The 27,463-nt window shown below is 37.4% G+C and overlaps 2 protein-coding genes and 1 long non-coding RNA gene across 3 annotated transcripts; 1 reads left to right on the forward strand and 2 right to left on the reverse strand.

Moving 5' to 3' along the window:
• Positions 1-615: 615 nt before the first annotated feature.
• On the reverse strand, positions 616-5,720 carry LOC137722893 (O-fucosyltransferase 29). The gene is made up of 9 exons (XM_068462007.1): positions 5,061-5,720; positions 4,852-4,942; positions 4,682-4,758; positions 4,514-4,602; positions 4,177-4,366; positions 3,856-4,037; positions 3,177-3,279; positions 2,615-2,943; positions 616-1,574 (listed from the first exon to the last, which is right to left on the reverse strand). The coding sequence occupies exons 1-9, from the start codon at positions 5,415-5,417 to the stop codon at positions 1,193-1,195; spliced, it is 1,800 nt and encodes a 599-aa protein (XP_068318108.1). The 5' UTR covers positions 5,418-5,720; the 3' UTR covers positions 616-1,192.
• A 5,361-nt stretch (positions 5,721-11,081) lies between these two features.
• Positions 11,082-12,758, reverse strand: LOC137721902 (uncharacterized). The gene is made up of 4 exons (XR_011066738.1): positions 12,620-12,758; positions 12,357-12,519; positions 12,182-12,255; positions 11,082-11,239 (listed from the first exon to the last, which is right to left on the reverse strand). It is a non-coding gene; the product is annotated as an uncharacterized lncRNA (long non-coding RNA).
• A 12,460-nt stretch (positions 12,759-25,218) lies between these two features.
• On the forward strand, positions 25,219-26,452 carry LOC137721730 (metalloendoproteinase 1-MMP). Its single transcript, XM_068460753.1, has one exon. It carries the CDS (start codon positions 25,313-25,315, stop codon positions 26,402-26,404), a length of 1,092 nt encoding a protein of 363 aa, XP_068316854.1. The 5' UTR covers positions 25,219-25,312; the 3' UTR covers positions 26,405-26,452.
• The last annotated feature ends 1,011 nt before the right edge of the window (positions 26,453-27,463 follow it).

Consider the following 27,463-nt stretch of genomic DNA (forward strand, 5'->3'; position numbering starts at 1 on the left):
GTTTCAATTTTTTGTTTTTATTCTTGGTATCAAATCCAAGATTAAAGTAACCATACGTTCTTTGGTCATCAGGTGACCGAGAGTATTTTTTGTAAACGTATATCACTTGGCGGATTGGCAAGAGATATAGTATTGAACTTACATTCTTTTGTTACATCGGAGAGAATAGGACTCTGAACCTTCCATTACCCTGTTCTTACTCGTCATTTGAGCAGAAGGCAGGCCGTTGAATTGCAACTTCGGGTGTACGGGTAAATGTTCTTAAACACTAGAACTGTAAGATGCTACTCTTAAGTTCTTTTGGTAGCCTAAATAGCTCATTGAGAATCGATGACATGTTTACTGAAAAGTTGAAGAAACTACGAACCAGTATGAGAACGAATGTCACAAGTGTACATGGGATAAACAAGCTCTCGTTATTCCATAAATGATTTTCCAGGTATGTCATACTCTAAATCAACGTGAGACACGAACTTTCATTACTTGGAAATAAATTCACGATATGACATAAATGAGAATGACAGGAATTCCTGCAAGTTATCGTAACTTTAAAGAAGAGATTAGTTAGGAACTAGACACAACCTATCCCTAGAGTGTTAGCTTTGCGGCTATGACATGTAAATAAAGTTAAAGACGCCGATAATAAACACTTGGTCTAGTTGCAACCGATTTTCACTATGTTGGGGAAAGTCCCGAGTTAAATCACATGAACGACAATTGTTGATTAAAGGAAAAAAAAAATAGACGAAGAAAATGAAAGGAACTGGAGGATATTGAAGCTATAAATCAACATGTTTACACTCGTTACCGACACTTGGAACCCAGAAAGTGGGGGAATAAAAGAGAAGAAAACATTCGGGGACTTCGTTAATGCAACAGAACCTGGCAGCGATGGGTTTCTGCCCCGGCTAGAGTTATTTACTAGCAAAACTAATTTATAAACAATTGCAGCTCGGTGAACCTCTCTCCTGTACATGGATTGAATACATTCATTCACGACGGAGATAGAACAGCAACCAGATATAACCTGTGTAATGGCGTCACCCCGTGCATGAAATTTGGGGCTGGCAAGATGAAAAAATTGCCAAAGTAAGCGGCAAAGTCACCACCATAGCCGATCAGTTTAGATGAGAGATCCGTCCAACCACCACCTAGTTGGTCACCTTTTAGCCTGCTTCCTTTCTTCGTCCCTTTAGTCTGGGAAAACTTCATCCTTTTCGTCATCTCCTAAAGATAAGCGCTCTTTTCCCATGTTCCTCTTGATTGAAATTTGTAGAGCCTTCTCACCTGGTTTCTCTACATTATATGTACTTTTCGTTTTTCCTGCTGAGTGATGATCTCTGTCGTTGCTCTTTTCAATATCTTTGAATGGTTTCTGGCAGATGCAAGCCTGTGGAAATTCATGGAATTCACCCCGACCAGGTTTCACCTCGTCAGGGTCACCCATGAATCCTTTTTGGCATGACTTTACTTTTTTTGAAAATGTTTCCCAATTCATCTGATGCCTAGCCATGAACAAAGCACTGAGCCTCTTAGCATTTGGCCTGATGGTCCGCTTGTGACCCATATACCTCCTATAAACGATAAAACAAAAAATGTAACACATGGTTAAGAAATCTATCAAAATGAAAAGGATTAAATTTAATAAGAAACAAAATAACAAGTAGAAATAGTTGCACAAATTACAAATCTAATTTGACAATGACCATGATATCAAACTACACAAAATTTCTGAGATCTTTATACTAGGGTTTCAGTTGAAATAAATCTCTCCTCGTCACCGATGGATGTCAACGCAAGGTTATTCAGCTGGGAAGTCAACTAAACGAATATACACTAGACTACTAGACAATATCACATGTTTACTTGAGGATAGCAAGATCTTAATCTGTAAGATTTATTAACTATTTTAAGATGCAAACTTACTGCAGTTGGAATGATTTCACTGTTGAAAGTTTTTAGTATACCAGTACTCAATTAAAGGATAGAAAATTATCAAATTTCCGCAAATCTAGCCAAAGTCTAAATTTGGGGAACAAGTTACGGGAGCAATCAGTATCCGCAATGTCAAGTATACCTGTATTCAAAGGAGTTAAATCCCACAGAAACTAGTTTGAACTGGAAAGACAATGAATTTTCTAGCACAAGCAATCAGGAGTTACATAGACATGAAAATGCCAATGAAATAAGGAACAGTTGATGGGGGGAAGATAAGATGTTTTGCTGTCTGTCTAGCGCCTAGCAGAAATCCTAAACATTTAGTACAAGGAACAAAGGATAAGCAAACATAAGAAAGAAAAGAAAGGACAAAAATACTTGAAACTTCAAAACAAAATAACTTCAAGTTAAAAAAGGCAGTACATTTGTTAATTAGTTCTGTCAAATGCTACAGCTTAGGCTTGTGCAAAATTTTCAATAGTAGTTGAACACTGTCATGCTTTGTTAAGTTTACCGTGATAGAGCAGTAATTACTGCACCAGCATTCTCCAAAATCAAATTTATACATAATTTACTGATCCCTAGTATCATTTTGGACATATATAATTTTTTTTTTTTTTCATGCATTAGTTCAATCCCCAGAAAGGCTGATGTAATAGTGAAATAGATTTCTAACCTTCGACCTGCGAGAATCTTGGCCATATTCCCGTTATTATTAGTGACAAATACATCACTTTCATCAGAGACAATGTAGTCAATTGCAGCAAGACGGGAGGAGAATGGAAGAAAAGGTTTCAGCTCCTCACTAGCAAGCATCTCCTTTGTGTAAAAATTTGGGAAGAGCTCTCTTAGTGGTCTCAAAGTCTCTTCCCCACCATATATTTCTCCAGAAGCAATGTAGATATACGTGTCATTTGCAAAACCAAGTGCACGCAGCATCAAACCCACTTCATACGGAGTCAGTGGACATTTTCCTCGCTTTCGCTCTTCCTCGGCGCTTAAATCCTAAATGAATAATAAGAAAAATTACACCGGTATTCAAATTACAGTGTGGAGCCAATTGTACCAACATCACCAGCATGGCACACTATATAATGGCAATTACAATGCAATGTCACATGAGCTTCATATAAATACAAAAAAACATATGACACATAAGACATAAGAGAATATAATATCTATCATAATTCTCGTTGAGATTAATATGAATCAGAATTATAAAAGAACAGCAATCTCACAGGTAATGTCGCCCATCGTTTCCTTATTTCAGCAAACTCATCTCTCTCTTTATCACCCCCGCCATAATAACACCCAGAAAATGCTAGCATATCAGGTTCAAACCTGTCATTAATGAGTGTCATCCGAAATCCAAAAACAACAGAACTTCAATCATACGCATCATGAAAGGATAGCAGTTCTTTAAGAAGAAAACAACTGATTGTGAAGATCATATTGGTACAATAAATGGATATAACCAGAAAGGGAAAATAACAAGAAAAGCTACAAAATTCTAAATGCGAAAACTCATAATCTGGTTATTATACAAGGTGTATTCTAAGGTAGTGTTAGTTTCCGCGCTTTGGTGCGCATTGGAAGGGTTTGACATGCATTCCCCATGACTGGTAAATGCAGATGAGAATGACATGGTCTTTCCATGGGTATCACAAACCCACAAAAAACAAAAAAGGTTTTGCACCCCGAAAGGAAGAGGTGGCTTTCCCATTCCCAATCTCCAGTTCAACTATATAGTAAACTATGGTGGCGATTACTAGAATTCCATTCCGTGAAACAGACACGACCTATGATCCTGTAGGCAGAGGTGGCCTTTACACACTCCTATCCTCCATGAACATTAGATTCAAGTTGAAATTTAAAAATATCAGCTCCCTTGTAAATTAATAGGCAATAGAGACAAACCTCAAGTGAACAGCAATGAAACGTTTTGCCATCTTTCGCATTCTCATAACAAGTTTCTGACCGAGTTCATGTATAGATTTTGTAAATTTAAGTGCATGATAATTAACACGGCAACGCAACTTTTGCAGCTCATCGTCAAGGTTACTTGAAAGTCTATAATCAAACTTTGTCAATTGCAAAACCTGCCAAATTGCGAGAGTATTAACTGCCATTCTGAAACAGACTACAGTGTTTTTACTAAGACAGATGGAGACAATGGACTTAGGATATCTTGTACACCACTGAATAAGATAACCATCAGATAATAGCAACGGGTCTTACACGTCTCCTCAAGAGTATAGGCAAAACTTGTTCAATATAATATTCAGGTTCAGATTTCCTTGGCACACGCATGGTATATGGAGGCTTTTCCATGCTCCGCATGACTTTCTCAGGAACTCTCCGGACAATCGTCACATCTTTTGCAAGATAAGACATGAACCAATCGACATCAAAAATGTGGATAAAGTCACTGCATACAACATTAGTGTATTTAATGGGATGATAATTCAAAAGACAATTTTCTACCAACACTAGAATGATATTCTTTTAAAGAGAAACAGAAAGTAATACAGAAAAGTTAATTGACGGAGCTAAAACCTTGTTAGAACCACATTACCTGTCATCCTTCCAATAGGAATGATGATCCAGCTCGGGTACAACTAAGGTAGCGTTAAGAATCCGGGCAACTACCACTGCATCTGTTATCTGATTGCAGGAAATAGGTTACTATTTTCAGCATTGACAAGACAAATAATTACTCTAGTAAAACAACAATGTGACTTACTCCTGTTCTTTGTTGGTTCAAACCCCCACTTGTTGCAATCAGCAAATACCCATTTGACGATCGCTCTTTCACAGCCGCTGAATTCGAAAGATAATTACTTCAAGTTGAAAACACGAACATAACAAGGGAAAATTGACAATGCAAACGTGAAATATGGAAATCGAACTCACAAGCATAGCGAGGTCCTCTTTGACTGCACCCGTAGTAGAATTTCGAGTAGTTGGACTTCCAAACATCAATTGCCTCACGACCATTTCCATTCTGAAATTCAAAAACCCACAATTTTTTTTCAACTCATTTGAATTAAAAATCAAAACTTTGAAGAATTTTTAAATATTGAAAGATAAAACAGGAAAGAGGAGGAGCAGCGGTGCAGTACCCGCTTTGTGTAGAATGAACTTAATGAAGTGTTCATGACCAAGCGCTGGGAGTACCACTCGAGATCAGATGCCACGTGACCGGTGAAGAGCGAAATCAGGCCCAGCCCAAACAGCATCAGCCCACACACCAGCGACCACGACCACGACATCACCGTCTGCTTCCTCTCCTTCTGCGACAGCGACGGCGTCATTTTGGTGGCCATGGCGATGGCGGGGGCCGGGGCGGGTGATCTCAAGCTCAGCTCGTGCTTCTTCTCGCCGCCATTGCTGAAGCCGTTCTGGTGGTGCTGCTGTAACAGAGCCAGCTTCGCTGTCGCCGGAGTCCAGCTGAACCGCCACGCCTTCACCATGCCCATCCAGAACAACCGCCCTCACTCTTCCAGCTTATTTACTGGAAATGCCATTCGCCCTCCGCGATCGGATTGCGGAAGAGTGCTGTTCGGGGAGAGGAAGCTGGAAAAAGAGGAAGGGAAGGTGGCGTAAATAATGGGAATGCGGGGGTTCGAAATCGAATATTGGTTCAATTTGGAGCGCAAACCCTAAGCCTGTAGAGTGCGGGGTTTCAGGCAACAGTCACTGTGCAGCTTTTGAGATGTGTTGGAAGACACTGGAGACCTTTAGAGAGACAAACAAGAAAAGAGGAGAGAGAGAGAGGAAGCGTGAAACTGCCTCTGATGAAGGAAGCTTGTAATTTTTCCCTTTATTATTTATTTTAGTCTATAGTTTATTTATTACTCAATAATATTTAACTTAGATTTGTCTTCCATATTTGGAAATTATTAATAAGAAAATGGGCTATTCATTGCACCCTAATCTACTCATACGCTCCTTTTAAATTAGACCAGCTTATCACTCTGTTATCATTATGTATACGGGGACGCATAATTTACTAGGTTGAAAGTCTGAGCAAGATTTTAACGACACTACTTATGACATATATTCTTTTGGTCGTATATTTTTTCATCTTAATATTGTACATTTTAGAAGAAAAAGGTATACGTGGCATTCTCTAAAAATGGTTGACAAAAGTGTTATGTCTTCAAGTTTTTCTTCCCAATAATGAACTATTTATTTGTTTTATGTATATAAATGATTAAAAGATCTCTAAATTGAATAATTTTTAGTATATATGATATTTAGATGAGGACAAAGAAAATGAACAGTACCAATTATAATGTTCGGACAATAAAGGTTGGTTAAGCGTAAGTGGGGGGACAAGCAATAGGGTTGGGTTCGGTTTTTGGCCAAAATAGAAACCGAACCGAAATTTCGGTTTGGTTCAATTTTTTTCGATTTTTTTTCGGTTTAGTTTTTTTTTTTTTTGGTTCGGTTTCGGTTTTTTTTTTTTCCTTCTTCTTCTTCATCTTCTTCTTCTTCCAAAAAATGCAAAACAACCATAAGATATGACATGTTTCCATCCCTCCAGGGATGGGCTCACGGTTTTTCAATATTCATGAGGGAAGTTACTAATTAATCTAAAAACATAAAGTCTCATAAAAGTCTCCAAAAATGAAAAATTTTGAAATATGAAATTTTAACATCTCCAACAATCATAACATAAGAATTCCAACTAGAATAGAATCAAAGACAATGAAAATAAACATTTAAAGTCCAACTAGAATCATCAATCAAGTTTAAGTCTTCAAAAAGTCCAAATTTAAACATCACACAAGTCAAATAAACCTTCAAGGTTTCATCACTTCATGTCTTGCACAAATAAAATCTTCCAAGTCCTCAAGCTCAAGCTCAACGCTTAGGCGGCTTAGGAGGCAACATAGCACCTTTCCTTGAGCTTCCACTTGCCATTTCTACATACAAATAATAATAAAAAAAAGAACATGATGTAAAGTAAGCATGCAACATAGCATCTAATTAAAATAGTCTAACAAAACCAAATGCAATAAGTAAAATTACCTTTCTTAACTTCTTCACAAAACTCAATCTCCTCAATGGTTGGCTCATGATGTAATGCTACAAGAATTGACCTAAGCCAATTTTGTGTACATATCAAAGCCTCCACCATTTTTGGACTCAAAGAACTACGATATGGATCAATTATTTGTCCACTTGTGCTAAAGGAGGATTCTGAAGCAATGGTTGATATGGGAATAGCTAAAATCTCTTTTGCAACTCGTGCCAAAATAGGATTCTTAGAAAGCCCATTCACCCTCCACCAATTCAAGATATCAAAGTTTGTCTCTTCTTCCCCTTCATTAGGATCCGAAGGATACCTATCCAAATCATTTTGTACAATACGGGCTCTCTTTGCTTTTCTCATTTCACCTTTCTCTTTCAACTTTCTTTCAATCTCTGTCATGCTTGATAAAGGATCTCCACTTGTAGTTGCCGATTGAGAAATACCACCACTACTTGTGCTTTGTTGTGTATCAAAAGATAACTCTTCATGAATCTTGTAAAGATCAAACAACAAATCTTTCACCGCGTTGGTTGCAATTTCAACTTTTTTCTCGTCCTCGCCATATAGTATCTCATAATAATCAACCACCTTCTCCAATTTATGGTGAGGTTCAAGCACAAGTGCAACAAAAACATATTGATTCATATCCTCAATTGAACCCCAATATTTGTCTTATTTTTCTTGCATTAACATGGAGATCATAGACAATAATTCATTATCTTTGTTTTCAAGGATGAGACTTTTGATCTTAAACAAATCACCAAAAGTAGTATGAATTGTTGGAGTATTAGAACAACACACTTTTAAAGTGACTTCATAGAAAGGTCTCAAAAATGATGCAAATATTCTCGCCTCACTCCAATCATAAGTAGAAGGTGGCCTTTGATGCACTTGACTTCATCTAATTAAGAAGCAAAGGTAAGATATGGATTACTTTGGAAAAGTTACGGATACATCATTGATTAAGAAGCAAAGATAAGATACAAACCACTTACTGTGGTCTCCTAGAATCTAGATTGCTTTGGAAATGGTAAAATAAGTAACCATATCTTGTGCATAACATAGTAAATTATAAGTTCTAGGGTTACATATCTTGTGCAAGGTCTATGACTAAACAATGAGCATATTTATAGAAAATTATGAATATCTTGTGGGTTCATAAAAACAAGGTCTATAACTATAATCATATCTTGAGGGTTCATAAACAGTGTTTACACCAATAAAACTAAAATAAGTAACCATATCTTGTAAAACTGAAATAAGTAACCATATCTTGTGCAAGGTCTATGACTATAATCATCAAAAGATACAAAACATATAAGATGGATTAAACTAGTTATTTACACTCTCAGACACAACAAACAAGTAATTTGCATTATGCAACTCATAAGTCATAAAGATGCAATCAGGTTACTTAATTACATGTTGCTTAACTGAGAACGAGGAGAACCCTAATATAATTGAGGAAGCTACTCCTCCCCCTTAAATTAGTTTATTATCATATTGCTTAACTGAAAGCTGCACCTGCAGAACCAAATCTAGGCTCCAGCAACATACCCAAAACAAATTAATCAAACCCTATGTACTCTCACAAATTCATCAAACCTTAACTAATAGTCTAATAGTGTTCATAAATGAAGTTACTTAACCAAATCCAGCATACCCAAAACAAATTGTAAAACCATGAAATTGAAAAGCTACAGATCAGATTCATCAAAACCAACGAAATTAAAAAAAAAAAAAAAAATCTATAAAACGTATCAGGGGGTGAGAGACTAACCTTGCAAAGGAGGGAATTTGTGGGTCGAGACTCGAGACTCCAAATGGCGAGAGGAAGTCGTGGGTCGCAGGTCACTAGTCACGGGGGTGAGAGACTGAGAGTAAGACAACGACGGCGAGATGTGAGACGGGTCACAGGTTGCTGGGAAGGAAAAAGACGAAGTGGAAGAGCGGCAAAGCTTAGCTGGGAATGAGATGGTCCAGAGTGAGAGAGTACGTACAGAGGAGAGGGATAAGAGAAAAGGAATGGGTTCGGTTCTGTTTAGTGTTTAGGGTTTCAAAGTTTAGAGACTGAAGAGAAAGGCAGGCGCTAGGCACCGCGATACAAATTGGACTGAACGACACCGTTCAAGGGAAAAAAATATTTATTTATAATTAAATATGAAACGATGTCGTTTTGCTTTACTTCGGTTCGGTTCGGTTTGGTCTGATTTCTGAACTCTAGAAACCGAACCAAATTGAACCAGATTCGATTCGGTCCGGTTATACACTTTCGGTTCGATTTTTTTCGGCCTCGGTTTAGTATTCGGTTTTCGGTTTTTTGAACCCATCCCTAACAGGCAAGTCCCCTCATTTAAGAGACATAATCATTATTCTTACATAATTTGATAAATTTAGTGTAGATTATATATTATTTTTGGTAAACTGGGAATATCATTTCCAAGGCAAGGATGCCAAGATTACAAACAAAGCCTACACCGAGGGAAACAACAAACACCGAAACACATAACAGCACTAGCAATGTAGGAGGGTACATGGAAGACAGACGATGCATCTAATGCAAACGTCGCATCCTACAATGCTGAAACAAAATTAAGGTAGACATGGCAAGCCATCTTTGTTCAAGATATGAACCAACGAAGATGAATGTCGATTGACCCATGAAACATCGCACATCTCCGGGAATCTAGCCAACGCAACCCAAGACCAGCGACAGTCCTGGAAAGCATCCTCAAGATGTTTGAATTTCGCCAAAGTTGGGTAGGCTTCCCAGCTACCATTTTCCAAAGAATCCTCCGTTTTGGGTTTCCGAAAGGTTCCGTTTTGGATTACTGAAAGGTAGAGTTGGGGTATTGGGTAAAATGGGAATACCATAATTAATACCTGCAAATCCATGTTGGGTTGTCATCAAATGAATTTTATGAATTGACCTAACACATAGGCCTATAATCAAAAGATTTTTTTTTTTTTTTTTATTCTTTTTATTTTATTTATTTTAGTATCATTTGAATTCGTAAGCATCTGTGATAATACCACCCTGAACTTTTAATTCAATTTTTTACCACCTAAATTGTTTTAACAGATGAAATCTATCACTTATGTTAATTTTTACCACTTGAAGTCACTATGTATATTATACGTACATATATGCATGACAATAAAAGTGGAACCCAGCAAGCTAAAGAAAATCACTTGCACTTAAGAATGAAGGGTTTACATTGTTTGTATCTTGATATGTGGATATGCACTATCGTTTTTGCAATGATAGAAGGGTTCTAGATTTTTCCTCCAAGCTCCAAAGTTGAGCCACACATATATAGGCACCGATTGGTTTTGAGATTTTATTTATTTATTTATTATTATTTTTACTTTTAGTGCCTTTAGACGACTAACTTTAGGATTTCATACAATACAGATGCACTATAAAAATATGGAGATATTTTGGGTACTCTGAAAAGTCATTTTACACTTTAAACATATAAAAATAAATAATAAAAAAATAAAATACATTTAGAAGGAGTGCATAACGGCTTTTTGGAGTGTCAATAACCCGTCCTAAAAACTAGCGGACTAAAAAATGGCTATTGGTGTAACTTTTTACCAATAGTCTAAATTTTTTTGGTACTTCAAAATTCCTCCTCTAAACATAATATTAGGACATTGCATGGTCGGATAATAATAGGAGAAGAAATTGATTCCTTTATCTAAAGTAGCAAATAAAAATGTCTTTTGGTGAAAGGTGGGTTTTAGCTTAGATGGGTTTTTAGAAAAAAAAAAATAATGATTGAACATTATTTAAAATGCAAATTACATATATCTATTCATATTTTTAATCAAATTAGTAGAAAAATTATTCTCTGTTACCGGTCCAAATATTCGTGCACGATTGACAATTCTTACTATACAAATTTGTAGCATGTGTATGTCTACAACAACTAAAATTTGTTGAAATTGTTCGTGATACATAAATTAAGGCCACTTATATTTTAGAATGGCTAAAAACGACTTTAGATAAGCCAAAGCATTTCATAGTGGATAAGATAAAGTTAAATCATTTGCAAGTATATATTGACACACCCCGTCCCGAAGGAGGGCATGCTGGCCGTCACGTGAGAGTGACGTAACCATTTACACAGTACGGAAGCTTTAAAATATACAACTTCTAAAATGGAACACCCGAAGGTGAGTCCTTATTTGGTCCATTCTGTCAGAACACCGTTGAATTTCCTCGTAGTCACCACACCTTTGCAATTCTTGAACCTGGAGGGGCGCAAAACAAAGTTGAGTGGGTCAGCAAAACAATTCTTTTCCAAATCCAAACACTTCTCAAAACTTTGTAACCCCTCGCCGTAAAACAAGTATAATTTCCCAGAAAATAAACATATATACGTATGTACAAATATGCCAAACATGCTCCAAAATATGTCATTCATGCTTGAGAATATGCCATTCATGCTTGAGAATATGCCACATTAGAATCTCATAATAAATGTAAATGCTCAAGCATAATTCACATCAATAACATATAATCTGGCAGCCGGGAGTCACCTAACGTGACATGTACCGCTGCATATAGAGCTCCAATCTCAACTCAACATCTGAATCTGCACACGAGTCGGAACCACTTAACGTGGTCTGTACGACAGGCTGGTGTAATATATATATGTATGCTCTAGTGCTACGATCACGTGAAGCTGGGCGATAAATCGCGGGTCACCTACAAGTCGGACCCACCTAATGTGGACTGTACGACAGGCTTGCACCTAACTTGGATCCAAGGCGAGCATGCGGTGCTGGTGAACATACACGTGAAGGCTATGCCCCTCACTCTGGGCGGGAGCACTAACACCGGGGGTGCAGATTATGAGCTCTCTAAGCATCTCAAGCTACTACTGAATACAAACATGAATACCACTTACCTGGCACTTACCTGTGCGTCCACAGCACCAAATACACATATATAAATGTATGCCGCTATTAATGCATGTGATGATAGTAGTTCAATCGTAGCTTACCTGGGCCTCCTCAGCACCATGCAACAGTATGCATAATTATGGTAATGCACATATTAAAATATGATGCATATATGACAGGATATTTAATTCGTATTTCTTTTAAAATACGTTTTCTGGGAAATACGTCAAGCATACGTATATATATATATATATATATATATATACTAGAAAATAACTGCCCACTCACAGATCACATCGACATCTCATAGGTCCCTGAACCTCCCCTAGCTTGGTTACATTCTTCCTCTGTAATATTTTCACCTATACAAAAAGTAACCAAATTGACGTTATTTAACGCACATACACCAAACATTCGTCTATAACTTTCTCATACGTTGCTCAATTTGGGTGTATGAATATACCACGGTGATCTACACGACGTCACGAACGCGTGACAATTTTCAGAACTCAATTTGGAGCTCTCACGCGCCCCCACGCGCGCTGTTCACGCGCTGCCCACGCGCGCGTCTTCTTCCTCGCGTCGCCGGACTGGTTTCGCCGGCGGTGGGTGTTTTGCCGGAATTTCTGGGTAAACTTCAAAGTGTCATAACTTCTTCATTTCTTAACCATTTTCGACGTACTATATATCAAAATGAAGGTATTGACGAGACGAACACATCCATACCTGCCTTGACCCCTAACTCGCCGTGGATTCGCCGGAAAACCCCTCGAAAGCTCCGGCCAACTTTGACCACGATGATCCCGACGTCCAAACTTCTCCAACGAAGTACTCCGAGGCTCCTTGGGACCTCACTAAGACATCTACAAGCTTCAAAAGTCCAAAAACACGCTAGTTTAAGTTTGCATGAACATTACCTAAATCGGACTACCTCGAATCGACATGAAAACGAAGGATTTCTCACCTGAAAATGGTATGGTTGCACTCGTACAAGCTTCACGAGTTCGATGGTGTCCTTAGTTTCTTCGATCCATCAAGGTTTGGGTGATTTGTGTGTCGTCCGTACGTTTTCGAAGAAAGAAGAAGAAAGAACGGAGCTTGGGAGAGAGAGAGAAGAGACAGAAAAGAGACAGAGGGAGAGGGAATCACGGGAGAGAAAGAGAGTGTGTGAGTGTGTGTGTGGTCCTACAACACTACACAACACAACACTACACGTAAATGTAACGAACTAGGGGTAAAATTGTAATTTCAAATGTACGTTTCGATATTTCCGGGACGGGATGTCACAACCTACCCTCCTTAATAGAATTTCGTCCCGAAATTCAAAACAACCAATCAACGACCCCTAGTGGTCAAAGAACAATCTAGGATACAAATCCCTTATCCAATCTTCTGTCTCCCATGTAACTTCCTCGACTGACTGATTTCTCCACAAAACTTTCACTAAATTCACCGTCTTGTTCCTCAGAACCTTCTCTTTCCAATCTAAGATCGTTAACGGTTCCTCGTCATACGTCAAATCTGGATTAATTCTCAATAGTTGCACCGGAACTCCATGTGACGAATCTGCCACCTAGTGACAACGCATCGAAATATAATACATTATGCACCTTAGCCAATTCTGAAGACATCACCACTTGTATGCAACTTCATCGATTCCTTTAGTGGTCAAAAAAGGTCTGATGTGTTTAAGACTTATTTTGTCTCCTTTCCAAATCTCACTATTTCTTTTCGTGATGAAATTTCTAAAAATGTTGAATCATGAAACACATCATGCTCTTACAATAACTCTGGAAGTAATTCAAGCAACTTCACCTACTCTTCGATGATCACATAAAGTCCGATGTACTTAAGACTTAATTTGCTTTCCTTTCCCAGCCGAATCATACTTTTCTAAAGTGAAAACTTCAAAATTATAAGATCATCTACGTTAAACATTCGATTAGTGACATGTTCAACTATTAATCTCTTTTGCCATTCCTGGCTACTCTCAGGTTAAACTTAATCACCTGAATACTTTGAGAAGACTCATCCATAGTTTCAGGGCCTACCAAAACTCTTTCGTGATCGAATCTTCTCTATCCAGAAGTATTTCTTCCACAAATCAACAAAAATTGACACATTTCATGGTCCTTATGGCGTTACTTTGGACACTGTGCAACCAACATACTTAAGAAACTCAGCAGTTCCGTAACCCAAATCTCTTCTCCATAAAACATATAAGTATTGTTGCACCGTGGTTGTTACTCAACACTGGAGTAAATGTACTAACTTGGTACATTGATCAACTAACACTTCAAGTTCAATCATAACCATCCTATTCTCGAACTCAGCAATCTTTCTTTTTCCCTTCTTTCTTTACCTTGGTTAATTCTTAATTTTCTTTGTTAACCATTTGAGTCTTGAGTACGACCTTACTAAAAAGACTTAACTTGAAAATTAGCAATTACAACTTCTTCTCAAACTTCCATTCTCAACTTTACTTCAGTTGATTTCCAATCCACAAGAAGACAATCTTGGCAAGCGTGCCAGACATCAACTCTTACCACCGTCTTTTCACCAAGTGCATCAGCTAGAACAATTTTACGATCACCCTGGTCGTACAATCATGTTCATTAAACAATTCAATCCACCTTCGCTGCCTCATATCAAAATCCTTCCAAGTAATGGATATTGGAGACTTTTTGGATTCGTAAAAATCTTGCATTCTTACCAAATATAATGTCTTCATAACTTCACAGCAAGAATGGTAATCATGACTTCCAAATCACCAGTAGGGTAATTCATTTCATGAGGTTCTTTTTGTCGTGAAACGTATGTAATCACCCTAACATTTGCATCAACATGCATCCCATACCATTCAAGAAACATCACTAAAATTTTATGATTACCACTATTCTCTGGGAATACTAAATTACGTGCATGAGTGAGGAAATGCTTCAGTTGTTGAATTCTTTGCTCACAATTTCCTTCCTACTCATACATAACCTCTTTTCTCAACAATCTCGTCAATGACAAAGCAATGACTGAAAAATCTTTCACGAACCGTCCATGATAGCTTGTTAAGCTAGGATAACTCCGAATTCTAATCACGATTCGTGGTTGTTCTAAATTCTCAATTTCTGCTACCCTTTTATGAATTCACTTGAATACCTAAAGCAGATATAATATATCTCAAAAATGCTACTTGATTCATCCAACATTGGCATTTGCTAAACTTAGCATACAATCGACATTCCCTCGATCTTTGCAATACCAATTTAAGATGTTTAGCATACTTTGCTCTAGTCTTATCAATCTTTTCAATAGCAACAACAACAGATCGGTCTAGATATCATTGGAATACTTCATTCATCAAATTCATAAAGTAGTAGATGCATTCGTCACTCCGAATGGCATCACCAAAACTTGAAATGACCTTAACGAGTTCTGAAAGTTATCATAAGGGCATCCTCACCAATAATCTTCAACTAATAATATCCAGACCTCAAATCAAACTTAGAAAATATACAACCACCTAGAAGCTGATCAAACAACCATCAATGTGAGGTTACGAATAACGGTTTTCAATTGTTACTCGATTCAACTGCTTATAATCAAAGCACAGCCTTAACGTCCATTTTCTTTCTCACCAATAAACTGGGGTTCCCCCAACGTAATGTATTAGGTTGAATAAAAACCTTTATCAACCAATTTCCAATTCTCTTAGTTCAAAGGCAACATTCTATAATATATGGTTTGTACCTGGAGACAAATCCATAGTGAACTTTACATCTTTAACTGGCGGCAATCCAGGTAAATTCTCAGGGAAAATGTCAGGTAAATGTTTGACTACTCCCATTTCTTCCACACTACTAGAAGTGACATCACTTAGCACCACATGATATAAATATCCTTGGCAGCCTTTTGATAATAATCTCTTTGCTCTCACAGCATAAATAACGGCCTGCCTCACTCCACTTTGCATACTTACAAAAGTAATCTCTAGTCATCCAGACCGATGGAAAATAACATATAATCAATTCAACATTCGGCTATAAACATAGCTCATACTCTTTCATTCTAATCAACTCAGCCCTCGGCTGCATATATAACTCATAATCAACTCATCATATCATGTATATCTTGCACACATTCAGTACCACCTCGCGTGGTCTGCAACTCATCACTATATATAACATAATATGCTCTAGAATAACATCGAAATCCACAATCTAATGAAACAAAAATAGCTGGCAACAATACATACTCTACTATTACTGAGCACTCTAAATAAGTACGATACTAACATAGGATAACCTACCGGTTTACTTGCTTAACGAATCCACGAATAAGTTATTAATATTACGGTCTGCAGCCCGCAATACTGATAAATCATCGTTGTCTCGATAAGTAAGCAACAATTCCTGAAGGTGTTACATTTCCATCTTACTCCACACAGGGATAATTACATATAAACACCTCAATCATGCTCCATCATCACTTACTTTGACAACATCATCCATAATACGAAATACATCAGCCAGAGTTAACTAGAATGACTTGTACGGCTAATTCTCTAGCTCAACTATTTATGCTAGCATATTAGCCGGAGTTACCTATAGTAACCTGTACGACTTACTCATCAATTCCTCATGTGTTAGCCGGATCCACCTTTCGTGGTCTGTTCGGCTGAACATTCAACTTATCAAACATCTTGGCACCCACAGTTCATATAACCCAAACTAATGATCCAAACACCTGCTGGACTGATATTGGTGGTATCAAGGAAACTGTCGGGTAATAACTAATTCTAGGGACAATTCATAACTCTATATCCCTTCTGTCTATACAACCACATTCACTGATTCCACAATTTCCAAAGTGTTTAGTCTTGTACCTGCTGCACAAGGTACATTTCCCTTACTCGAGTCACCTTGACTCTGAATCTGGAATTTCCAGTAAATCTATCACTTTGACTTTGACCAATGGCATTAAAACCTCAGTTGGAAGAATTAGCTCTAGCTTCACTCCTCTTGAAGCTCTGAATCTTTCTATATTCTTGATATGACGAATCATTAACTTTATCGTCCTCTTTTGATTCCCATTTTTTTTTATCATTCTTCTTTACTCTCGCTGAACATGTTCTCAGAGTCCTCAAGGCTCAACAACATCTTGTATACTCCTGGTAAGAATTACAATGGATAGTGGTCACCCAAAAAACCACTGCCTTATGCCACCCAGTCTAAAACAATATAACACTTCAATCAAAATAGCAGCAATATTCGAATGGGACGAGGCAAGTCTGAGAACTTTCTATAATACTCATTGATCGTCAGCTTTCCTTGTCTCACATTTGCAAATTCTTGCTTTCTACCATCATAAGATGCCGAAGGAATAATTCTTTTCTTTAAACAAGTCCTTAAACAATTCTCAATCGGCTGTTTCCTCCGGTGACAACGACTTATACTCCTGTTTCCACCAGGATACAAGTTCATAACTCAAACCAGGTAATCGTCTCAACCCTTCTGTCATAAGGAAGATTCCTTTGACTTGCATAATCTAAAACATCTTTTCCAATTGGTTAATCCATCACTTTGCTCCCTCAGGTTCATCATTTCATAAGGTGATTCAAATTCAACTCATAACCCATCTTAAAATGTCCCTTTTTGATAATATACTGAATCACCAAAATAATAGTTTCCCCTAATAGCTAAATCAGGGAGACTAAATTCCTCTAACTACGTGGTTTGCTACGAGGCGGTGTAGTTCTGACAGAATTCACTAGAACTTCTCAAGATGTCCAAGATTGAAACTTAGGCTCTGATACCAACTAACACACCCCGTCCCGAAGGAGGGCATGCTGGCCGTCACGTGAGAGTGACGTAACCATTTACACAGTACGGAAGCTTTAAAATATACAACTTCTAAAATGGAACACCCGAAGGTGAGTCCTTATTTGGTCCATTCTGTCAGAACACCGTTGAATTTCCTCGTAGTCACCACACCTTTGCAATTCTTGAACCTAGAGGGGCGCAAAACAAAGTTGAGTGGGTCAGCAAAACAATTCTTTTCCAAATCCAAACACTTCTCAAAACTTTGTAACCCCTCGCCGTAAAACAAGTATAATTTCCCAGAAAATAAACATATATACGTATGTACAAATATGCCAAACATGCTCCAAAATATGCCATTCATGCTTGAGAATATGCCACATTAGAATCTCATAATAAATGTAAATGCTCAAGCATAATTCACATCAATAACATATAATCTGGCAGCCGGGAGTCACCTAACGTGACATGTACCGCTGCATATAGAGCTCCAATCTCAACTCAACATCTGAATCTGCACACGAGTCGGAACCACTTAACGTGGTCTGTACGACAGGCTGGTGTAATATATATATGTATGCTCTAGTGCTACGATCACGTGAAGCTGGGCGATAAATCGCGGGTCACCTACAAGTCGGACCCACCTAATGTGGACTGTACGACAGGCTTGCACCTAACTTGGATCCAAGGCGAGCATGCGGTGCTGGTGAACATACACGTGAAGGCTATGCCCCTCACTCTGGGCGGGAGCACTAACACCGGGGGTGCAGATTATGAGTTCTCTAAGCATCTCAAGCTACTACTGAATACAAACATGAATACCACTTACCTGGCACTTACCTGTGCGTCCACAGCACCAAATACACATATATAAATGTATGCCGCTATTAATGCATGTGATGATAGTAGTTCAATCGTAGCTTACCTGGGCCTCCTCCGCACCATGCAACAGTATGCATAATTATGGTAATGCACATATTAAAATATGATGCATATATGACAGGATATTTAATTCGTATTTCTTTTAAAATACGTTTTCTGGGAAATACGTCAAGCATACGTATATATATATATATACTAGAAAATAACTGCCCACTCACAGATCACATCGACGTCTCATAGGTTCCTGAACCTCCCCTAGCTTGGTTACATTCTTCCTCTGTAATATTTTCACCTATACAAAAAGTAACCAAATTGACGTTATTTAACGCACATACACCAAACATTCGTCTATAACTTTCTCATACGTTGCTCAATTTGGGTGTATGAATATACCACGGTGATCTACACGACGTCACGAACGCGTGACAATTTTCAGAACTCAATTTGGAGCTCTCACGCGCCCCCACGCGCGCTGTTCACGCGCTGCCCACGCGCGCTGTTCACGCGCTGCCCACGCGCGCGTCTTCTTCCTCGCGTCGCCGGACTGGTTTCGCCGGCGGTGGGTGTTTTGCCGGAATTTCTGGGTAAACTTCAAAGTGTCATAACTTCTTCATTTCGTAACCATTTTCGACGTACTATATATCAAAATGAAGGTATTGACGAGACGAACACATCCATACCTGCCTTGACCCCTAACTCGCCGTGGATTCGCCGGAAACCCCCTCGAAAGCTCCGGCCAACTTTGACCACGATGATCCCGACGTCCAAACTTCTCCAACGAAGTACTCCGAGGCTCCTTGGGACCTCACTAAGACATCTACAAGCTTCAAAAGTCCAAAAACACGCTAGTTTAAGTTTGCATGAACAGTACCTAAATCGGACTACCTCGAATCGACATGAAAACGAAGGATTTCTCACCTGAAAATGGTATGGTTGCACTCGTACGAGCTTCACGAGTTCGATGGTGTCCTTAGTTTCTTCGATCCATCAAGGTTTGGGTGATTTGTGTGTCGTCCGTACGTTTTCGAAGAAAGAAGAAGAAAGAACGGAGCTTGGGAGAGAGAGAGAAGAGACAGAAAAGAGACAGAGGGAGAGGGAATCACGGGAGAGAAAGAGAGTGTGTGAGTGTGTGTGTGGTCCTACAACACTACACAACACAACACTACACGTAAATGTAACGAACTAGGGGTAAAATTGTAATTTCAAATGTACGTTTCGATATTTCCGGGACGGGATGTCACATATATCATCATAATCCTTTTAGAAGGCATTATTTGGATCTAGTGATATTCTTGTTTATTTGTAAATTATAAATAAAAAATCTCGGATTTAATTTCATAAATAACAAGTTTGATACCTAATTATATATGATATACTGTATATAGTTTACCTATATATATTGTACATGAGGCAGATTTGCTAATCTGGGAGGTCGCACCTTCAAGTCAACCAACTTTTACAAGACGGTTACGAGTTTTTCATTCTGATTGTCTTATTCATAGTTGACTTCAAATGAAGCAAAAGGTTTTTAATGGTTGGCTATAAGGACACAACACAGCTATAACATATATCACAAAAGTGGTGTCCATATTATATATATATATATATATATACACAAGAATTAGGATCAAGGGATAAACTTTTTATCAATTTTTTTTTACTCATTTCTAGCCTTTAGAACTTGTAATGTCACCCTTAATTAGAACTCTTTGATGTTACAAGTTCTAAAGTTAACCCCTAATTTTAGTACAAATATTTGTTTATCTCGTGAAGATTCAAGAGATCGATAACTTAATTTGTTTTTATGTGCGTCAAATTACGTATCAATCGAATCAGAGCAACAAAATAGTAAATTGTGTGACAACAATGTATTTATGACTCTCTCTCACATTCTCAAGGAGTCTCCCATCCTGGATTTCAAGTTAAATTAGTTTTTTTTTTCCTTCTAGTTTAAATTTATTTTGTTACGTGTTTCTTATTAATTTAGATTATTATTTTATTATGAATTATAATCCGCATCATCTGCCCGTTCATCCTAACCCTATATGGAATTGCCGGCCCCAGCTCTGAATCATCATTTAACATTTATGCATCTCTGTTCATACATGTACTGTTGCATTTGAAGCTTCTTCAATAGCAGCCAGCTAACTCAGCGCTGAGAGTTATGTTGCTTCTGCAGAGAGCAAGAGTGAGTAAACAGTGGACATGGTGGGTTAAAAATTGCTCTGTAAATTGACCATCGCAATCTCTCCACTCATTCCCCTATCTTGTTTTCAATATAGGTATGGATTCATTCTTTTTTATATGACGATGTGACATCATTTTACTGTATGAATGTAATAATTTGAACCGTTGGTTCTCTTTATTGTCATATAAAGATCTGGAAAAATACCTTTATTTTAAAGACTATTTAATCATTCATATGAATAAATAAGCTGACAATTAATCATGATGATATTACTTGTTAAGGCAAACGTTGATTTGTTCGACAAATATGAATGGCTAAATGGTTTATAAAGAATATAAATGGCCCATCCCCTCCTTAGTGTAGATAATATCGTTTGTTAAAAAAAAAACTTTATTGTCCATAATTATATTTTGTGATAGAAGGCAAAAATATCTTTTCATCCTCTGTTGGTTGACAAAGAGAGTTTCGTTAATTTGTAGTTTAGATAAACACTCCATACAGCCAGAGGGTAGTGCTATGACACACCCTTGTCAATTTTTATTCATTGATCTTCTTTAAGTCATTCGATCCGACAGCTACAAATTAAAAATGGTGTGTGAGAGATAATGGACGTGTGGATAGCATCACCACAGCCAAAAATATGGAACTTCCAAACCGAATGGTTGGCCTGCTAGTGAATGTATGGGCTGAATAACTTTGTGACAAGTGCATGGGCTCTTAAGCCTCTGAGGCCCAATCATGGTAAAAAGGTGTTGCTGTTGTGCACTTCTTTGATAGAGCTGAAGATCAAGTGATCATTGCTTTCGGTTTCTTGTAGGATGGTTCGGCTAAAAATTTTTGACTAATTTTATAGGCCTTTCTCAGCTGAACAACACATTCAATCAGCATATTATGGAGCCTTTTTTATATATACAAAATGATGAGATAGTGTTGCTAAACTCGTTCAAATTACGGAGAGGGAAGATTCGTACTTGGATGCAAAAGGTGGAACACATTGTTGTAGCCAACTTAGTTAAATATATGTTTGAATTAGGAAAACCCTTTTCACACAATTCATTTTATCTGTCTCTTGATTTTCTTTGAATTATTCAAACTAATAGCAAAAAATAAACAAGAATGTGTAGAGGAAGAGTAAAAGAGTATGGAAATCACTTCTCCAAAATTATGCCGAACAAACAAAAAGTGGTTAATAATGATAGTAATTCTTAAACTTATATCCGTGTTTCACTTTGATAATTCAATTTACTTTTGTTTAGCCAAGTTTTATATGCGTATTTGAGACCAATAAGTTGAGTCTTAAACCTTGAAAAACGAAATTAAACCTTCAATCTAATTAATCTTGGTGAACCACCAAGTTGGCCAACATGGTATTTGATATTTTTCGTGCCAACCAAAATTGTCTTTGTCATGCATGACTAGTCTTTGTGGATGGTTCGCTTAAGACACTCAAGTCCCCTTCTTGCGAAGCTTACTGGAGTAAGTATCTCCCTTTAGTTTTCTTTTCACTCTTTTTCATTGTTAATTCATTAATAATAGACGTTTACGCTCTTAACCACTCGAACTATAAGCGTTTTTGGATTTTATGCGCAACACATACATAAAATATGAGTTGACACAAGCACTATGTCAACAAAGAAAGAAAAAAAGTGATTTTTCGACGCTCAATGTTTCTCTTCTTACACATCTTTGTTTATTTACAACATTTGAATTGAATAGTTTAAAAAAAAGTCAAGTGACAAAAATAAACATGAGTACACCGGATCAAACAAAAGTGTGCAAATATTATTTTCCAAAAAATCATATTGAAAGATATATATATATAGATTTGTGTTTCACACCTCCGAAGAAAATTAAAACTTTACCATAAAATCAATTGAAAACATCAAAACGGCATGAGGCTTAGGCTAGGACCAATAATAACGAAAGAAAAAAAAAAGCACTAGACTAATGAAAGGTGCCAACTTTGGGATCATGTTTGATAGCAATAATGACCAATACAAATGATTCAAAGTGGGGTATTTAAGTGTACTCGCGTCATCCCTCATATATAATAAACTTGAAATATTGTCTTCCGAAAGCGAAACTAAAGAAAACGAAGGGAGACCTTCAGGCCACCAAGAAAACAAAACAAATAGATATCCCTTAATTAATTAAATCATTCTTATGTATGCACACTCAATCTTCAAGCATGAGTCTTGCTTACCTAAGATTTTCATTTGAGGTTCCGTAAGCTCTTGAAAGTTCATCTTGCTATTTAAATCCAATTTGGCTAACTAGTTAGTTGCAAGATGATGCACTCTATGAACATGCTACACATTATAATTTCAGTTCTTTATGATCAAACTTTTGCACCCTGAGACAAGATCGTAGAGAGAATGATTATTAAGGTTAGGCGAACCATGAAAAAGAGAGACCACCAAAGTAGAATCAACCTTCACAATAAAATGAGATAAATTTCTAGCTTAAGCTATCTTCAACACATAAAACAAAACCCAAAGCTCAGCATGGAGAACTTTCCCAACTCTTTTTTTAACAATAAAATCAGTGATCCAGTAACTGTGCTAATCTCTAATTAATCATTCACTTCCAATCACCCCGTTAGAACTAGTGTTCTAAAAAAGGGCCTAGGCGCTAGGCGGTGGTGACCTGAGGCGTTTTCTTGCAAATTGGTTGGAAAAATCGGCTAGGCTCTAGACGGCTAGGCAGTTTTTTTATTTATTTTTATTATTTATTTATTGTAAATCCTATCTACATTACTATATTTCCTTATTTTCCTCCTATTTTGTATTTTATGTGGTTTTAAATTGTGAACTTATTGTACATGTGTCATCCTACAATACTCCTCACTATGGTTATATGACATATATGCTTAATGTGTTTTTAAATTTTGGACTTGTTGGATACTCTTTTTGCATTTTATCATTCTTTTATTATCTTATCCATGGATTTCATACAAATATAATTTTTTGTAAGTGTCAATATATACTTATTTAGAAATTTACCTAAATCCGCCTAAGCGCTAGCTCGCCGCCCGACTAGGACCTAACTTTTGTTAGAACATTGGTTAGAACCAAGCCTCCAAAATAATGCATATATAGCATACTTATTTACAATAAAAAAGATTTAATTAACTTAAGAATGGAGCCGATTGGCAAGGGATTTGGTAAACTTTCAGAAAATGATTATGAAAACAAATTCTTATGTCCTACGCAGATAAAATCTTGAGTCTACCATTGCTGCAAAATGAAGATTGAGTGTTACTGTACCAAATGCTCTGATATCGAAGGCTTTGAAGTAGAAGCTAGAAAATAAGGAATTAATTTTTGAAGGGTAATGCTAGGGAGACTAAATTTGAGGATAAAGTTTTGAAAACTAAAGGACAAGAAAGTTGATTGGTTTATTACTTAAATGTCGATAAATGTGCTTATTTATATTAGTGACATATCATTTAGTTTGCATATTTAATCTTTCTAGCATTACTCATTTTTGAATAAAAGAAAACCATATATTTTAATCACTCATGAATCATGAACGTATTGTTGGCGTAAGTCCAGTTTAGAATATATCACAAATATTGTTCTAACTTAATCAATTAATATTGAATGTTGGAATTTATCGCGAAAACTTCAATAATATTAGAAGTGAAATCTCACATATAGTTGTACATTATTTGTTATATTTTCAATATGAGACTCTATTCTTCAACGTATATGTCATGGCTCATAAGGTTGGACCCAAAACAAATATTAAAACCATGAGGTATTTCTTGACTGTTGAACATTAATTTTGACCACTAGTCCTTTTCTCTCGTTTGAATTTACTTGGAAAAAACTTTCTGCATGATCAGTTCATACAATTGCTTAGTGATCTGTCCTAAGATGAAGACTTTGTCATAGTTTAAGTATAACAAGTTAAACCCAAACCAAACGCTCACTAGAAAATGATTTCTACACTCATACTCAATCATTTTACTTCAAATCACCAAATTTGGTCAACAAATAGAGTACTTTAAACTGATCAACTAACCTGACCTACACTTCAAGTTTCTAAAGCATATCCTATTTTCTTAATTTCCCCCAGATAAACAAAACCCAGAACCCACAAATCATTACCAACCCAGACAAAAGATGCCCATTTTTAATCAAGCAATGATTTTGAAAAAAAGAAAAAGAAAAAAAGGATTAGTCAAGGTAATTATTGGTTAACAGAAAACAGACCTAGTGGTTTACCCATCATTTACTCTTGAAAGTCAGAATCTCCAACTCAAATACAAGCAAGGAAGAATCTTGTTAACTTATCTTTCCACCATCATTTGAATTTCGAGTGCTCTTTTCCCATCGATCCTACCTATAAGCCCCCAAACTTTCGATGATTTCTATATATTCAAATTAAAATATTCATCAATCAATTTTTTTGTGTGTTTTATATAATTCATTTCTTAATCCAAATCCTTTCCATCGATCAATAAATTAGCCTATGCGTTCTCTTCCCTCTTCTGCAATCCCAGGATAACTAACAAAACTGAAAAACCAAACCATGTTCCCATTTTTCAGGTACAACTCTTTCTTCTTCTTCATATGCCTCTGCTTCCTCTGTTTTTCCCGCCCTTCCTTTCCAGCCAGAATTTTACCGGACTCAGTAACTGTATTAACCGCCGCATCCGACGTCCACAACGCCACATGGCACGACTTCTCAAGGTTTCTAGACGCCGGGAAAGGAAGCCTAGTCAGTGGCATGTCCGAGCTTAAGAACTACTTCCACCGTTTTGGCTACTTACCCAATTCCAACTTCACTGATTTTTTTGACATAGAACTTGAGTCCGCCTTGACGCTATACCAGTCCAAGCTGAGCTTGCCCATCACAGGCAAGCTGGACACGGACACCATCTCGGCGATCATTTCACCGAGGTGTGGTGTCAGTGACACGTCGCAACATACGGCTCTGCATGCGACGCGTCACTTCGCCTACTTCTACGGCAAGCCGAGGTGGGCGCGCCCTTCCCCCGTATCGCTCACATACGCTTTCTCCCCCAATCACATGGTCAGTTATCTGAACCCATCAGATGTTCGAGACATTTTTCACCGCGCTTTTTCGCGGTGGTCGGCGGTGATCCCTGTGAACTTCACTGAGACCGACGACTACGCTTCCGCGGATATCAAAATAGGGTTTTACCGCGGCGACCACGGTGACGGGGAGCCGTTCGACGGGGTGTTGGGGGTGCTGGGGCATGCTTTTTCGCCCGAGAACGGGAGGTTCCACCTGGACGCGGCGGAATCGTGGGCCGTTGATTTCAAAACGGATAAGTCAAAGGTGGCGATTGATTTGGAATCGGTGGCGACTCATGAGATAGGGCATGTACTCGGGCTGGCTCACACCTCGGTCAAGGAGGCCGTTATGTACCCGAGCCTGAGTCCTCGGACCAAGAAGGTGGACCTCAAGATTGATGACGTGGAAGGTGTCCAAGCTTTGTATGGGTCAAACCCTAATTTCAAGTTTAGCTCATTGCAGAGTGAAAATTCTTACAATCATGCGGTTTCTTTGGAGTCAAGGTCTTCCTCTAAGTGGTCCATTTTTTTAACACTCACCACCACTTTGGTATTGCTCTTAGGCCTTAATTTGGCCTTGTGAGAATGATTGGTAGCCTCCAATTTCTTTTTTTAACCATTTTTTTTTTCAATTTTTAAATCGGTTGAAAATTTTTATACTTGTATTATTTGTAGTGAAATTTTAGGGACAAAATACTAATAGAAAGTTAAAAAGAATTCTTTCTATATCATCCTTATGTGTTTGGTTTGGGAATATGGTGTCGTATGGATTTTATTTCGGCGGAAACGGTAAAACACACTTTTTTCTTTTTTCTTTTTGTAAGCTCTTATTTATTTATGACTGTTTAGGTTGAATGAATCAAAAGAAAATCAAGAGACATAATTAAAAAAGGTATGTATAAGCAAAAAAGATTGGTATGGGAATCATTTCCTAAGCTTTTTATATGTAGGCTTTTTGTCTATAAAAGAAGGCAGAAGGGAAAACCCCAAAAGGATAATGACAATGAGAAGTCAAAGGTTGTGTCTAATTAAGCTGAGGACTAATAAATCCTAGCTACTGGGAATGATTTGTGAGATGGAAATCCTATGCTACCAACCCAACTTCTGTGATGCATGCAATTTCCGGGCACTGCAAAGAATATGCTTGACCTATAAAAGGGGAGGAATTAAAGGTATCACTTACATCGCAAGATAGGTAATTGTACCAGTCTCTCGCAGAGCAAGTCAGAAGGAACATCTAACGTGCATGGGAGGATATATAAGCTTGGTCGATTAAAAAAAAAACAAAAAAAAAACAATATCAAACTGGGCTTTCACTTGTAAGTGAGAGATCTTAAGTTCGATTCTCACCAAATGAGAATTTGAACCGCATTATTGCTAGCCCATTATGAAGCTAAGCCCACCCCCTCCCCTTAGTATAGATAATATCGTTTGGTCAAAATAAAAGGTCTACCTAATACCCAATATGTACACTTATGATGAAGACCTAGTTTGATATTGCTTTTTTTCACCAAAAGCTACTTCACTTTAAAGTTAAGCAGTAAAAAAATGTTTGTTAAAAATAAAATATCTTACTTATTTTAAAAGCAATAGTCTCCAAACAATAACTTTTAAAAGCAACATGTAGGATACTTTTTAAAGC

Source organism: Pyrus communis, chromosome 17, assembly GCF_963583255.1.
Source record: "Pyrus communis chromosome 17, drPyrComm1.1, whole genome shotgun sequence".
Classification (NCBI taxonomy): Eukaryota; Viridiplantae; Streptophyta; class Magnoliopsida; order Rosales; family Rosaceae; genus Pyrus; species Pyrus communis.

Excerpts from the sequence above, each read along its gene's own strand:
- LOC137722893 (XM_068462007.1), bottom strand. The coding sequence starts at position 5,417 with ATGGGCATGGTGAAGGCGTGGCGGTTCAGCTGGACTCCGGCGACAGCG. Across the intron at positions 4,038-4,176 it reads CTATACTCTTGAGGAGACGT|GTTTTGCAATTGACAAAGTT; the intron begins GTAAGACCCGTT and ends GCAATTTGGCAG. Across the intron at positions 2,944-3,176 it reads AACGATGGGCGACATTACCT|GATTTAAGCGCCGAGGAAGA; the intron begins GTGAGATTGCTG and ends TTATTCATTTAG.
- LOC137721730 (XM_068460753.1), top strand. The coding sequence starts at position 25,313 with ATGTTCCCATTTTTCAGGTACAACTCTTTCTTCTTCTTCATATGCCTC.